The following is a 13,653-nucleotide window of genomic DNA, read 5'->3' on the forward strand; positions in this document are numbered from 1 at the left end:
AATCTTAGTCTCCAACTTCTTTGTGTACTCAGCTGCTCCTACATCATGAATACCTCTAACAACTATGGCATCACTCCTTGTGCCAAATTGTTGAGAATTTGAAGCCATGTTCTCTATTAGTTGTCTGGCTGTAGTTGGGGTTATGTTACCAAGGGCACCACCACTTGCGGCATCAATCATATTTCGATCCATGTGGTGCAAGCCTTCATAAAAATACTGCAGAAGGAGGTGTTCAGAGATCTGATGGTGTGGGCAGCTTGAACAAAGATTCTTGAACCTCTCCCAGTACTCATAAAGGGTCTCCCCACATTGCTGCTTGATGCCATAAATCTCCTTCCTTATGGCTGTTGTCCTTGAAGCAGGAAAGAACTTGGTAAGGAACAATCTCTTCAGGTCATCCCAGCTTGTGATGGACCTGGGTGCTAGGTAGTACAGTCAGTCTTTCGCATTACCCTCCAAAGAATGAGGGAAAGCCTTCAAGTATACATGGTCCTCCTGCACATTTGCAGGCTTCATGGTGGAACAAACGACATGAAATTGCTTCAAGTGTTTGCACGAGTCCTCACCTGCAAGACCATGAAACTTTGGCAACAAGTGTATTAAACCAGTTTTCAGCACATATGGAACCTCCTCCTCAGGGTATTGAATGCATAAACTATCATAAGTGAACTCTGGTGCAGTGAGCTCACTCATGGTTCTCTCATGAGGTGTAAGAGGTTGAGCCATATTATCAGTATGAAAATCAAAATGCCCAGAATAAACAGTATGCTCAGAATGCAAAGAATGAGGAGTGTCAAGAATGTGATGAGAATCCTAAGAGTCAAGAAAAGTCACTGAATATTCAGCATGCAAATATGGATTCCTAAGATGCCTACTTCCTCTGTGGAATGTCCTATCAATCTCAAGGTCAAATGGTTGTAATTCACTTGGGTTTCCCCTAGTCATGCACCCAAAAACATAAATTCTAGTGATATTGGCATAACATAGGGTATAACTACAAGTATACTCAAACGACCTCCAAATGACTTGAAAATTGGTAGGATATTCCTTTGAGTGGTCAAACAGAAGCACTAAAAAAATCAGATCAAAACTCAAAGCACAAGTATTTTTAACAATTTTTCAAAAGTGGAAAAAATGAAGAAAAATCACAAAAAAGATTGCGGAAATGTAGAAAATGGCATTTTCTGGAGAATCTGAGTTTGGAAACCGGAAAAGCCGAGTCCATGAAGGTGGGATATCAAATTCCACCCCAAATGCATATAAAATAATAGTGATTCTGATAACCAGAGCAAAAGTTATGGTTCTCTGAATTTTCACTAAAAATCAGTCCAAAATTTTTTTGAATCTCTTAACTCAAACCTTACCAACTGCTCCAGCTATTTTTCCTATCAAGTTCAATGTCTTAGAAGTGGGGGGGGGAAATTTCAAGTCAAAACAAGCACCGTAGCTACCAGAACAAAAATCCAGAAGTTAAATGCCATATTCGGACACTATTCATACACTATTCACTACTACAAATGACACTATTCATGCGCGCCGCGACACTATTCACTACACTACACAGAAACACACAGGAATGGAAACAGGCACTGAACTTAAGACAACATTAACATCACAATGAACATATACCAACTCAACCACACTTGAACTACACACACTAAAACACAAAACACAAACACACTGAAAATTTTACTTTGAACGAAACGATTGGTCCCTGGCAACGGCGCCAAATTTGATAGAGGTCGTACCCCACCAAATTAAAACATATTAAATGCAATATCTGAAAGTGAACCAAGTCGTCTCCCAACGACCAATATTTTCATTCAAAGCTTCAATTTCCAGACGAACACAACAATACAGCACAAAGGGGGAGGGGGGGTTGGCAGACAAATTCAGAATTCTAATCAACAGATTAAATTGAATGCAAAGAGTGATTAAAACCGTATTGACATCCTTGATTCAAACACAAATTCACTTATCATAGGCCACGAACTTAACATCTCTGCCTTCTCTCAATCCACTAGATAATAATCTACTAAGCGAAAATTACAATCTAGCTTCATTATGCACAAGTTACATAAATTAAGCATGAACATAACTTAACCAAAACACATGAAATTACTCTGTAAATTAAGCACAAACAGATTCATCACAATTCATTCTCGAATTAGAACAAAGAGATATGGCAGATTTCACAAGTAAGCACAACCTCAAAGCTTCATTGCATTTTTTTATCAAGGAGTCAATACACGAAATTAGCTAGACATGGAAATGAGCAATTAGACACCATAATTCTAGAATCACAAAAATAGAATCAAAAACCCCTAACTTATGAAATTTGAAAAACGCAAATTAAGAGCAAAAAGAGAGATTTCAAAGCTTCAATGGAATGCAAAACGGTGCTATCATATATAAATGCGAAAAGCTCATTAATGGGTGATATTCCAAGTGTATAAAACCCACAAAACGAACTGCCCAAGCAAGAAAACGAATTCAAAACGTAAAACCCTCAATGGGTGCTATCAAATATGCATAAAAACGGTAAAAATGAGCCAAAAACGTGAAAAACCGCAAGGGGCACGTCCATGGAAGCTTGGAGAACGAAAATGGACGTTTTGAAGAGAGGTTGAAGATGATAGAGCGACTGGTCTTCCCCATGCAGACCTAATTTCGTGGTCATATCACCCCTGCCACTCAGAAGTACGAAATTGCCATTATGAGCTGCAAAATTACAAAAATGCCACTCTAGTCCTCAAATGTTGACCCATTGACTTTGCTGACGTGGAAATGACATGGAAATGATGTGGCGACTCTCTTCAACTGAATATTGACGTCCAAGCTCCAAAATTGCTTCACCCAAATACCTAAAAATAATTAAAAATAAAAATTAGGCCAAATAATGTAAAATTAGTCCAAATTCGGAACAATGGCCCATGAAAGCCCAACAGATGAAAAACACTCTAAAGATGAACAATTAAGCACTAATCAACTGTCTAATGGGTACACAAAGGCTAGTGGAATGGAAGATAATAATGACTCATCAAGGCCCTATACTCATGGGGTGGTAATGACCAGTGGTATGGGTTCAACATGTGATACGAATGAGGTGTTATTTTTTAGAGGTTGACATGGAATTGTAAGCATGATTGGTATTCTCTTATTGTTGATTTATGATTGTTGGGTCCGTGTCAGTGTGTAATTCCTTGGAGTCTCTAGGTGAGGCCTCCAGGGTTGCGCTTCAGTGGTCGGGACGTAATTCCATGGCCCCTATTAGTAGGTGTCCATGGTGGTGCCCCATCTGTATAACTAGGTAAGGATTCAAGGTAAGGTTGCATCCTGACACTCTAAGGAGTCAGTTAGTCTCACCTAGAGCGGACTGACTCCTGTGGTGAGAGTAGTAGGAGGCCTGAAATTCACTAAGGGCTAACCTTGTGGTGAGGGAAAATTGATCCATCATAACACTTGTAACACATAGCTCGGGGGTGAGCAGCTTGGGGGTGAGCAGAGGTATCCACCACAAGTGCAAGCATGCATTGAATCCGACCAGGTTATATGTATCCGGATGAGTCGAGTCGAGTCGTAGTGTATCGATTGAAAAGTCATAACATGCTTGATTGTTGTATGGATATTGGATGGTGAAAGTATATTTGACTGTATGATGAAAATGTTGTTAGCTCTAGCTTACCCTGTTTGTTGTATGGTTGTCTTGTATGTGGCTCTTCTTTCTTGCGATGATCATCAATTTAATTGATGGGAGCAGATGCGCGAGGTTCCCGTGGTCAGCAAGGAAATGGCGATTCCGCTGCTTAACCATCTACGCTGGACTTTATGTTTCTTTCCTTCATGGGTTTTCTTTAGGGCTACAGCCCATGTATTGCTCTATGCCTTACTATTCTACTCTCATTTTGTTAGACTTTTATCTGGTTTCCGTTGGCATCGTGGTGTGCCCAGTTTGTAGGGGTTGTGTTAAGGACCCCAGGACTACTCTACATTACTATTTTATGTGACGTGTCTTTTAATTTCGCTTAGTAATTAAATGGGACGTTACATTTATGGTATCAGAGCGGTCATTCCTTAGGTCTATGAACTTGGATGTCCGCTTAGCTTTCTCTGTGCCTTCTGAGTGTTCTTAGTTAAATTCTTGCCTTATTCGAGACTAACCAAGTGATTTTCTGTGTGCCAGTGAACTATGGCACCTCCTCATAGGACTTTGCAATCGTTCGAGGGTGACTAGCCCGATATCGCCAGGGCAATAGAGGCGATGGTGGCTGCCATGACGCAGCAAAGCACAGCGATGATGCAACAACATGAGGCAGCGATGCAGCGACAAGCGGTGTCGCTTTGGGAACAACAGGCAGTGATGTAGCAGATGGAGGCCCTCCGCCAGCTGGAAGAGAATAGGGCGATTGCCCCTGTGTTTGGCCCGAAGCCACGACCACCAGTCAGGGAGTGGAGTCTGAAAGACTTCCTAAAACACCATCCCGTGAAGTTCAATGGGAAGATGAGCCCTGACGCACCAAACCAGTGGCTGAAGGATCTGGAGAGGATCTTAGATGCAAAAACATGCCCAGCGAAGAACAGGTTAGCTTTTAGAGTATACATGCTTACCGGGGAGGCTGAGCACTGGTGGACCAGTACCAAATCCATCATGGAGGAGAGAGGCGAGCTGGTGACGTAGGAGGCTTTTAGGGGGAAATTCCTCTCAGAATATTTCCCAAACAGCATTCGATATGCCAAGGATGTGGAATTCCTCCAATTGACCTAGGGAGGGAAGACGGTGACCGACTATGCTGAGAAGTTCAAGCACCTCAGCCGCTTTTATACCTTGCCGCTCGATGAGAAGTGGAGATGCTGGAAATTTGAGAACGGCCTCAGGGGAGATATTCGCTTGATGGTAGCACCCTTATCCATTAAGGATTTTGCCGCTCTGGTGGAGAAGGCCAAGGTGATGGAGAAGATGAAGAATGAGGTAGAGGGTCAGCGGCCCCAGCAGCCTCAGAGGATTGATGGACCATCTGGGTCCAAGCCCAGACACGATGAGCGGAGGAGACAATATGACAGACCTCCCCATCAGCCTTAATGGTCTAGGGCTCTTCCTCCCCAACAGGGTCGAGTGTAGTGTTACATATGTGGGGACCCACACCTGAGGAGCGCTTGCCCACGCATGGAGGGTTACCGCAGATGCAACAACTATTGCAAGAAGGGCCACTTTGGGAAGGATTGTCCCACTCTTGCTAGGGCAGCGGCACGCCTTCCAATCCAGACTGCTCACCAGCACCAGCGAAGAGATAGAGGCAACAGACCTTAGGCGACGAGCAAAGTCTACGCCATGATCGGAGTAGAGGCGGCAGGTTCAGGTAACCTCGTTATGGGTTATTGTGTGATTTCTGGGATGAGATGTTGCGTGTTATATGATTCTAGAGCGACATACTCCTTTGTGTCAGATGCTTGTGTGAAAAAGTTGGGTCTGCCGGTGTGTGAGCTGCAGTGTGAACTTGTGGTATCTACTCCGACATCAGGTTTGGTCAGGACGTCGTCCTTGTGTGCTAGGTGTCCTGTGGAGGTGGAAGGATGCAGATATAGGGTGAATCTGATATGTCTGCCTCTCTAAGAGTTGGAATTGATCCTAGGGATGGATTGACTCTCTGCCAACTGTATCCTTATAGACTGCCGGGAGAAGAGGTTGTTGTTTCCCGATTCAGAGGAGCTCGAGTTGGTGTCTCCTCAGGGGATAGTGAGGGAGATTCAGAGTGGCGCGCAATGCTTCATAATCTTCACTCGTATGAAATTAGAGGAGAGAGAGGGACCATCAATTATACCTGTGGTGCATGAGTTTGAGGACGTGTTTCCGGATGAAGTACCTTGGTTACCTCCCAATAGGGAGGTGGAGTTCTCTATTGACCTACTACCGGGGACATGTCCGGTATCGATGGCTCCATACCGCATGTCTCCGGCAGAGTTAGTGGAACTTAAGAAACAGATAGAGGAACTGATGGCGAAGCAGTTTATCTGACCCAGCACTTCACCGTGGGGAGCACTAGTGTTGCTGGTAAAGAAGAAGAATGGGAGTTCACGCCTGTGTGTGGACTACAGGCAACTGAACAAGATGACGATCAAGAATAAGTATCCGCTCCCGAGAATTGATGACTTGATGGATCAGCTGCATGGGTCGTCAGTATTCTCGAAGATAGACCTGCGATTGGGATACCATCAGATTTTGGTAAAGGCTGATGATGTGCAGAAGATGACCTTCCGATCCCGGTATAGACACTATGAGTATGTGGTTATGCCTTTTGGTGTGACCAATGCTCCAGCAATGTTCATGGACTACATGAACCGAATTTTCAGACCCTTCTTAGATAAGTTTGTCGTAGTCTTCATAGACGACATCCTTATCTATTCTAAGACTCAAGAGGAGCATGCAGAACACCTGAGGTTGGTGCTTGGTGTTTTGAGAGAGAAATAGTTGTATGCCAAGTTGTCCAAGTGCGAATTCTGGATGGATGAGGTTCAGTTTTGGGGGTATGTGATATCCGCCAAGGGGATTGCAGTGGACCCAGCGAAGGTTGAGGCAGTGGTAAAGTGGTAAAGTCCTAAATCGGCCACAGAGATCAGGAGCTTTGTGGGGTTAACGGGCAACTATAGGAGATTCATAGAGGGATTCTCCAAAATTGTGGCACCCCTGACATTGCTTACTCGGAAGGACCAACCCTTCACTTTGACAGATAAGTGCGAGGAAAGTTTCCAGGAGTTGAAGAGAAGATTGACTAGCGCTCCGAAACTAGTGATCCCGGATGTCGGGAAGCCGTTCGAGGTCTACTGTGACGCCTCCAACCTCGAACTTGGTTGCGTTTTGATACAGGAGAAGAAGGTTGTGGCATATGCCTCGAGACAACACAAGGTGCATGAGAGGAACTACCCCACTCATGACTTGGAGTTGGCGGCGATAGTCTTTGGCTTGAAGATTTGGAGGCATTATCTTTATGGTGCTCAGTTTCATTGTTCAGCGACCACAAAACTTTAAAGTACTTGTTCGACCAGAAGGAGCTGAACATGAGGTAGAAAAGGTGGATGGAGTTCTTGAAAGATTATGACTTCGAGCTCCTATATCATCTGGGGAAGGCAAATGTGGTGGCAGATGCTCTGAGTAGGAAGACTGTACATACGACACATCTCATTATAAAAGAGGTAGAATTGCTGGAGAATTTTAGGGACATGAGGCTATAGGTGGAGTTGGGGTCCGAGTCCATTAGGTGTAGTACCCTTACTATATCTAGTGACTTCTCGAGCTTAGTGAGAGAGAGACAGTTATTAGATGCCATCCTGAACAGAGTCAGAGAACAGCTTGGGTCAGGTGAGACTAGAGATTTCACTTTGGGTAATGATGATATCTTGAGGTTCCAGGATAGGATCTGTGTACCCAAGGTAAAAAAGTTAATTCTTGAGGAAGGACATAAGAGTCGTCTTAGTTTGCATCCTGGCATGACTAAGATGTACCGAGATCTTAAGGAGACTTTCTAGTGGCAAGGGATGAAGAGGGATGTGGCTCAGTTTGTATCAGCATGTTTAACTTGTCAGAAGGCGAAGGTGGAGCACCAGAGGCCCGGTGGGAACCTACAACCCTTAGAAATACCAGTGTGGAAATGGGACAACATCTCAATGGATTTTGTAACACATTTGCCACGGACTTTTAGAGGACATGACACCATCTGGGTGATAGTGGACCGGTTGACCAAGAGTGCCCACTTTTTGGCGATGAACTTAAGGATGTCTATGGCCAAGTTAGCCCAGTTGTACATTAAGGAGATCGTGAGGTTGCATGGAGTACCTTCAAGCATAGTTTCTGACAAAGACCCACGGTTTACATCCCGGTTCTGGCAAACCTTACAACAGGCTTTGGGGACCAAGTTGACTATGAGCTCAGCTTATCACCCTCAAACCGATGGCCAGTCTGAGAGGACGATTCAGTCATTAGAGGATTTGTTGAGGAATTGCATATTGGATCATCTGGGTGCTTGGGATGAGGTATTACCTTTGATAGAGTTCACCTACAACAACAGTTTTCATGCGAGCATCGACATGGCGTCATACGAGGCTCTTTATGGCAGGAGGTGTAGGACTCCTCTCTATGGGGAAGCGGTGTTGCTTGGACAAGAATTGTTAGAGCAGACCACTGAGAAATTGAGAACGGTGAGGAACAGGATGCAGGCTTCTCAGTGTAGGCAGAAGGCCTATGCAGACCGTAGGAGGAGACCTCTGGAGTTCGCAGTTGGTGATCATGTATTCCTGAGGGTGACCCATACCACGGGCGTGGGAAGGGCTCTCTGCTCAAGGAAGGTTTTGCCCAAGTTCCTTGGCCCTTATCAAATCACGAGGAGGATTGGGCCGGTGGCTTACGAGATAGCCTTACCCCCGCAATTGCCGAACCTTCATCCAGTGTTTCATGTCTCACAGTTGAGGAAGTACGTGTTTGACTCAGCGCATGTGTTGGAAGCCGAGGATATACAGATCAAGGAAGACCTCATAGTGGAAGTACCACCCGTCGCTCTAGAGGATAGCAAAGTTGAGGAGCGCCGAGGAAAAGAAGTCCGCCTGGTTACAGTTATCTGGGATCAGAGAACGGGTGACTCGACTTGGGAGTTGGAGGAGGATATGAGGAAATCACACCCACATCTTTTTGCCTGGTGTCGCAACCTAAATCGCGGTGGGACAACGAACTAAAAATAAATTAATTTGGAAAAAGAGATTACACGTTGCCACCATAGTTTATTGTAGAAAACTATGGAAAACTATAAAAATAAAATAAAGTCTGCGAAAACCAAATTTAGGGTCCGGGAGTCGGTTACGCGTAGGGAAGGTATTAGCACCCTACAGCGCCCGCCCAAAGGCGGTACCTTTAATTAAATTTGCAAAAGAGATGTGTTTTATTTTATATATTTATTTTTCCCAAAAATAAAAAATATTGAACAAAATTATATTTGGAGAGAAAAGGACCCGACAAGGGTTAAAACCTTGGTCCTACGTATTGTCATTGAAAATGAGAAATCAGGGCTACGTAGTTCTTTATAAAACTATTTGAAAAGCCTTTAAATTTTTGGAATGGGAACCTGACAAGGATTTGCCCTGCTCCTACGTATCTCCATTCACAATGGAGAATCAAGGATCACGTAGTTCTTGATAAAACTTGATTACAATATTTAATTTTTAAAGTTGTCTTTTGACATTTTTGAAAATAAGTGTCGTGCGACGCGAGCGGTCGATTAGACACCAAAACAATTTTAATAATTTTTATATTTTGAAAAGGAGTGTCGTGCGACGCGAGCAGTCGATTAGACACAAAAACTATTTTATAATTTTTATATTTTGAAAAAGAGTGTCGTGCGACGCGAACGGTCGATTAGACAACAAAACAATTTTATAATTTTTTATTTTGAAAGGAAGTGTCGTGCGACGCGAACGGTCGATTAGACACTAAATTAAATAAATAAATAAAGAAAGAAAATAATTATTAACTTTTATTAATCATTTTTGAAAACTATTTTAATTTTTATTTCAATTGAATATATTTTTATTATTTTTGAAAACGATGTGATTGAAATGTGATATTTAATTAGAAATAGGTAAAATTGGAAATAGAAAATAAAAGTGCATAAGTAAATATGTGGGTGCAATGAGAAAAACTACATACATAGGAATGGGGTGCACATAGAGAAAATGCATGGTGCATAAAGTAAACTCATTCTAGCCTAAAAAAGAAATTAAAAGAGTGGGGTGTGTGCTTAGTGAACACGCGGGTACATAAGATAAAATAAAACTAAATGTACGGGGTGTGGGGTTATTATATTTGGGAGTGCATGAAGTAAATAAAACCAAAACAAATGGTCCAATTATGAAACAAATTTTCATAAGTGTGAGAATTAAGTCATGGCGGTGCACGAAGAATTAAAAGAATCTGCCAAAACCTTAAACCTAAATCAAATCCAGAACGCACATCACTTAAGCTCTTCTTCCCCAACTTCATCTTCTACCTCCCACACAAGGCCACCACGCAAACACCATTACTACTACTCACTCCCAAGCCGCCGGCGACATTGCTCACGGCGCCACCACCCACGACGACACCGACAGCCATCTATGCCACCACAACATCATGTGCGTCCACCAATCACGTTCAAAACGCAACCATGCTTGCGGCAAAGCCGCCAACGGTGACGACAACCACTCTCGGAGGTTTGTAAACGTCGGCACCGACACTGCTCGCCACTGTACCGCTTATTGCCGTGTGAAACACTGCTGCACCGTTTCCTCTGCTCGCGTCTTCTTCGAGCCACCAAGCTCGTCGCGGCTGCCATTCCGTCAAAGAGATCGCCGCCAATTACATCGTCATCTTCGCTCTCTGTTTCTCGAAGTCTTTTCAACCCTTCCCCCTTTCTTCACAGTGACTTATTGATTCTTTGTTTTGATTTGTTTTTAAAGAATGGTTTGGATGAAAGTGCGTGAAAAATGGGTGTAGAGGATGGTTGATGATGGCTTAAAATGTTAGAGAAGAAGATGACGGTGCTTGCATGGATGTGTTACCGTAATCAATGAATCTGTCCAAAAAACTCTTTTTAAGAAAAAAAATGTCTAGCGGTTTGGTGTAAAGAGCAGTTGGGGAGTTGAGACCACACGAACTCTGAGCAGCAGTTGGAGGAAGTGAACGCAGTGGTTGGAGAAAGTTGAGACCATGAGTAACCGTTGTTTTCAAAAACTATTTTTTGTGTTTTTTAATTTTTAATTTTTTGAATTTAATTAATAAAAATGAATATTAATTAATAATAAATAATTATTAACTTTTTAATTTTTTTAATTTTTAATTCCTGATTTTATTAATTAATTAAAAACGAAAAAATATTTTTTAATTATATAAAAAAAAACAAAAGGGTTATTTTAACGCTTAAAAAAACATAAATTAAAAACTTTTATTAATTAATTTTTATTATTATTTTTTTAACGATTCTTTTATTTTTTATGTAACACTTATTTTTGAATATATATATATATATATATATATATATATATATTATTTTACCTTATTATTTTATTTTATTTTATTTTTTTATTTTATTTTTTTTATTTTAAAATAAAGTTATTTGCCCGGACAAAATTGGGTGTTGACAACTGCCCCTCTTTTCTTAGATCTTACTAGATGATACGAAAAATTAGTCATTTTCATCATCAAAGTAAGATATAAGAAAAGACAGAAACACTAATTTCATCCGGGCTCTAAAAAGAAATCACATCAATGCAAACATTTAAGAAAAATAATGACTATTCCATCGAAGAGGGTCTTGACATGAAAGATCGATGACTAGTGCATTTGCAGAGGGCCTTGATAGGAAAGATCGATGACCAGCTACTTTGTAGAGGGCCTCGATATGAAAACATATGAAAATCAATGACCATTGCTTTTGCAGAGGGTCTTGATATGAAAGATCGACGACCATTGCTTTTGTAGAGGGTCTTGATATGAAAGATCGATGACCATTGCATTTGCAGAGGGCCTCGATATGAAAGATCGATGACCAATACCTTTGTAGAGGGCCTCGATATGAAAACATATGAAAATCAATGACCATTGCTTTAGTAGAGGGTCTTGATATGAAAGATCGATGACCATTGCATTTGCAGAGTGCCTCGATATGAAAGATCGATGACCAATACCTTTGTAGAGGGCCTCGATATGAAAACATATGAAAATCAATGACAATTGCTTTTGCAGAGGGCCTTGATATGAAAGATCGATGACCAGTACCTTTGTAGAGGGCCTCGATATGAAAACATATGAAAATCAATGACCATTGCTTTTGCAGAAGGTCTTGATATGAAAGATCGATGACCATTGCATTTGTAGAGGGCCTTGATATGAAAGATCGATGACTAGTGCCTTTGTAGAGGGCCTCGATATGAAAACATATGAAAATCAATGACCATTCCATCGAAGAGGGTCTTTATATGAAAGATCGATGACCAATACCTTTTTAGAGGGCCTCGATATGAAAACATATGAAAATCAATGACCATTCCATCGAAGAGGGTCTTGATATGAAAGATCGATGACCATTGCATTTGCAAAGGGCCTCGATATGAAAACATATGAAAATCAATGACCATTCCATCGAAGAGGGTCTTGATATGAAAGATCGATGACCATTGCATTTGCAGAGGGCCTCGATATGAAAACATATGAAAATCAATGACCATTCCATCGAAGAGGGTCTTGATATAAACATAATGAATGTATGATATTTTAATTGCATGTATAATATGAAAAACAAATTTGCTTGTTTCTTTTCCTTTTTATGAAATGCATGCCTAAATGAATGCATGTTATGCATGAATCACCTAAGACCTTTGTCTTTTCATTTTTTTTTCATTTTTTTTTCAGAGCTGAAGGGGGCAAATCTTAATATGCTTGAATGTATGAATTTATGATGCAAAGCTTCCATAGAAATCCTATATATTTTCATTTTTATATTTTTGTCTTTTTATAATTCTTATTAATTTTAAGCTACAGAAACTGAGTTTTTGGACAATATGAAACCAGACTAAGGGGCTAGTATGAAATTGGGCTTGCGCCAAACGAATTAGGCTTGAGGGCCAGACTAAACTAGGCTTGGGCCAGATAAAACTGGGCTTGGGCCAGACAAACTGGGCTTAGGCCAGACTAAACTAGGCTTGGGCCAGACAAACTGGGCTTGGGCCAAACTAAACTGGGCTTGGGCCAGACTAAACTGGGCTTGAGCCAGACTAAACTAGACTTGGGCCAGATAAAACTGGGCTTAGGTCAGACAAACTGGGCTTGGGCTAGACTAAACTGGGCTTAGACCAGATAAACTAAGCTTGGGCCAACAAATTGGGCTTGGGCCAGACTAAACTAGGCTTGAGGGCCAGACAAAACTGGGCTTGGGCCAGATAAAACTGGGCTTGGGCCAGACTAAACTGGGCTTGGGCCAGACTAAACTGGGCTTGGGCCAGACAAACTGGGCTTGGGCCAGACTAAACTAGGCTTGAGGGCCAAAAAAAACTGGGCTTGGGGGCGTATAGGTCATTCATATGAATGAAGAGGACCATTAATTTGAAAAATGTCAAAAGTAACTTTTATAATATTAATTTCTTATTTCTAAAAAAAAACATTTTATTGAAGAGATATGTTGCATAATTATGCTGACTCAGGTTATGATGATATGTTGACACATGTTATGATGATATGACATACAAATGTTATGCACTGTAGAATGCACATTTATTAAAACACAATCGTAAGGATCAGAACCTTGATATGCATGAATGCATGATGAAAACCTTGTAATGCTTTGTCCTTTTGACCTCTCTCTTCTTTTTTTTTGCACATTCGAGTCAATTGTTCTATTTGCAATCATCAAACTCATTGTTATTTTCAATTTTTCTTGAAAGTGAGGAATGTCACACACCTTGAGGTCTAATGTTTAAAATGAATATACTTAACTTTCTCTTTCACAACATCAGTGCACGCGTGCTTGAAATCATAAGTGAGTGAAAGGCTAGAAATTTTTGGAAAGTGTTTGGAGGAGACTGGGATAGCCATGTGGGCATGTCGTTCCTCACACACTCCTAAAAGGAGATGTAATTTGT

At 41.5% G+C, this 13,653-nt stretch overlaps 2 protein-coding genes and 1 non-coding gene across 3 annotated transcripts; all 3 read left to right on the forward strand.

The window, feature by feature from the left end:
- The first annotated feature begins 238 nt into the window (after positions 1-238).
- On the forward strand, positions 239-345 carry LOC114172719. The gene has a single exon (XR_003602237.1). It is a non-coding gene; the product is annotated as a small nucleolar RNA R71 (small nucleolar RNA).
- A 4,984-nt stretch (positions 346-5,329) lies between these two features.
- On the forward strand, positions 5,330-6,013 carry LOC114172715. Its single transcript, XM_028057045.1, has 2 exons — positions 5,330-5,519; positions 5,667-6,013. The coding sequence occupies exons 1-2, from the start codon at positions 5,330-5,332 to the stop codon at positions 6,011-6,013; spliced, it is 537 nt and encodes a 178-aa protein (XP_027912846.1).
- A 2,066-nt stretch (positions 6,014-8,079) lies between these two features.
- Positions 8,080-8,721, forward strand: LOC114172716. The gene has a single exon (XM_028057047.1). The coding sequence runs from the start codon at positions 8,080-8,082 to the stop codon at positions 8,719-8,721; it is 642 nt and encodes a 213-aa protein (XP_027912848.1).
- Positions 8,722-13,653: the final 4,932 nt, after the last annotated feature.

Source organism: Vigna unguiculata, unplaced genomic scaffold (genome assembly GCF_004118075.2).
Source record: "Vigna unguiculata cultivar IT97K-499-35 unplaced genomic scaffold, ASM411807v1 contig_689, whole genome shotgun sequence".
NCBI lineage: Eukaryota > Viridiplantae > Streptophyta > Magnoliopsida > Fabales > Fabaceae > Vigna > Vigna unguiculata.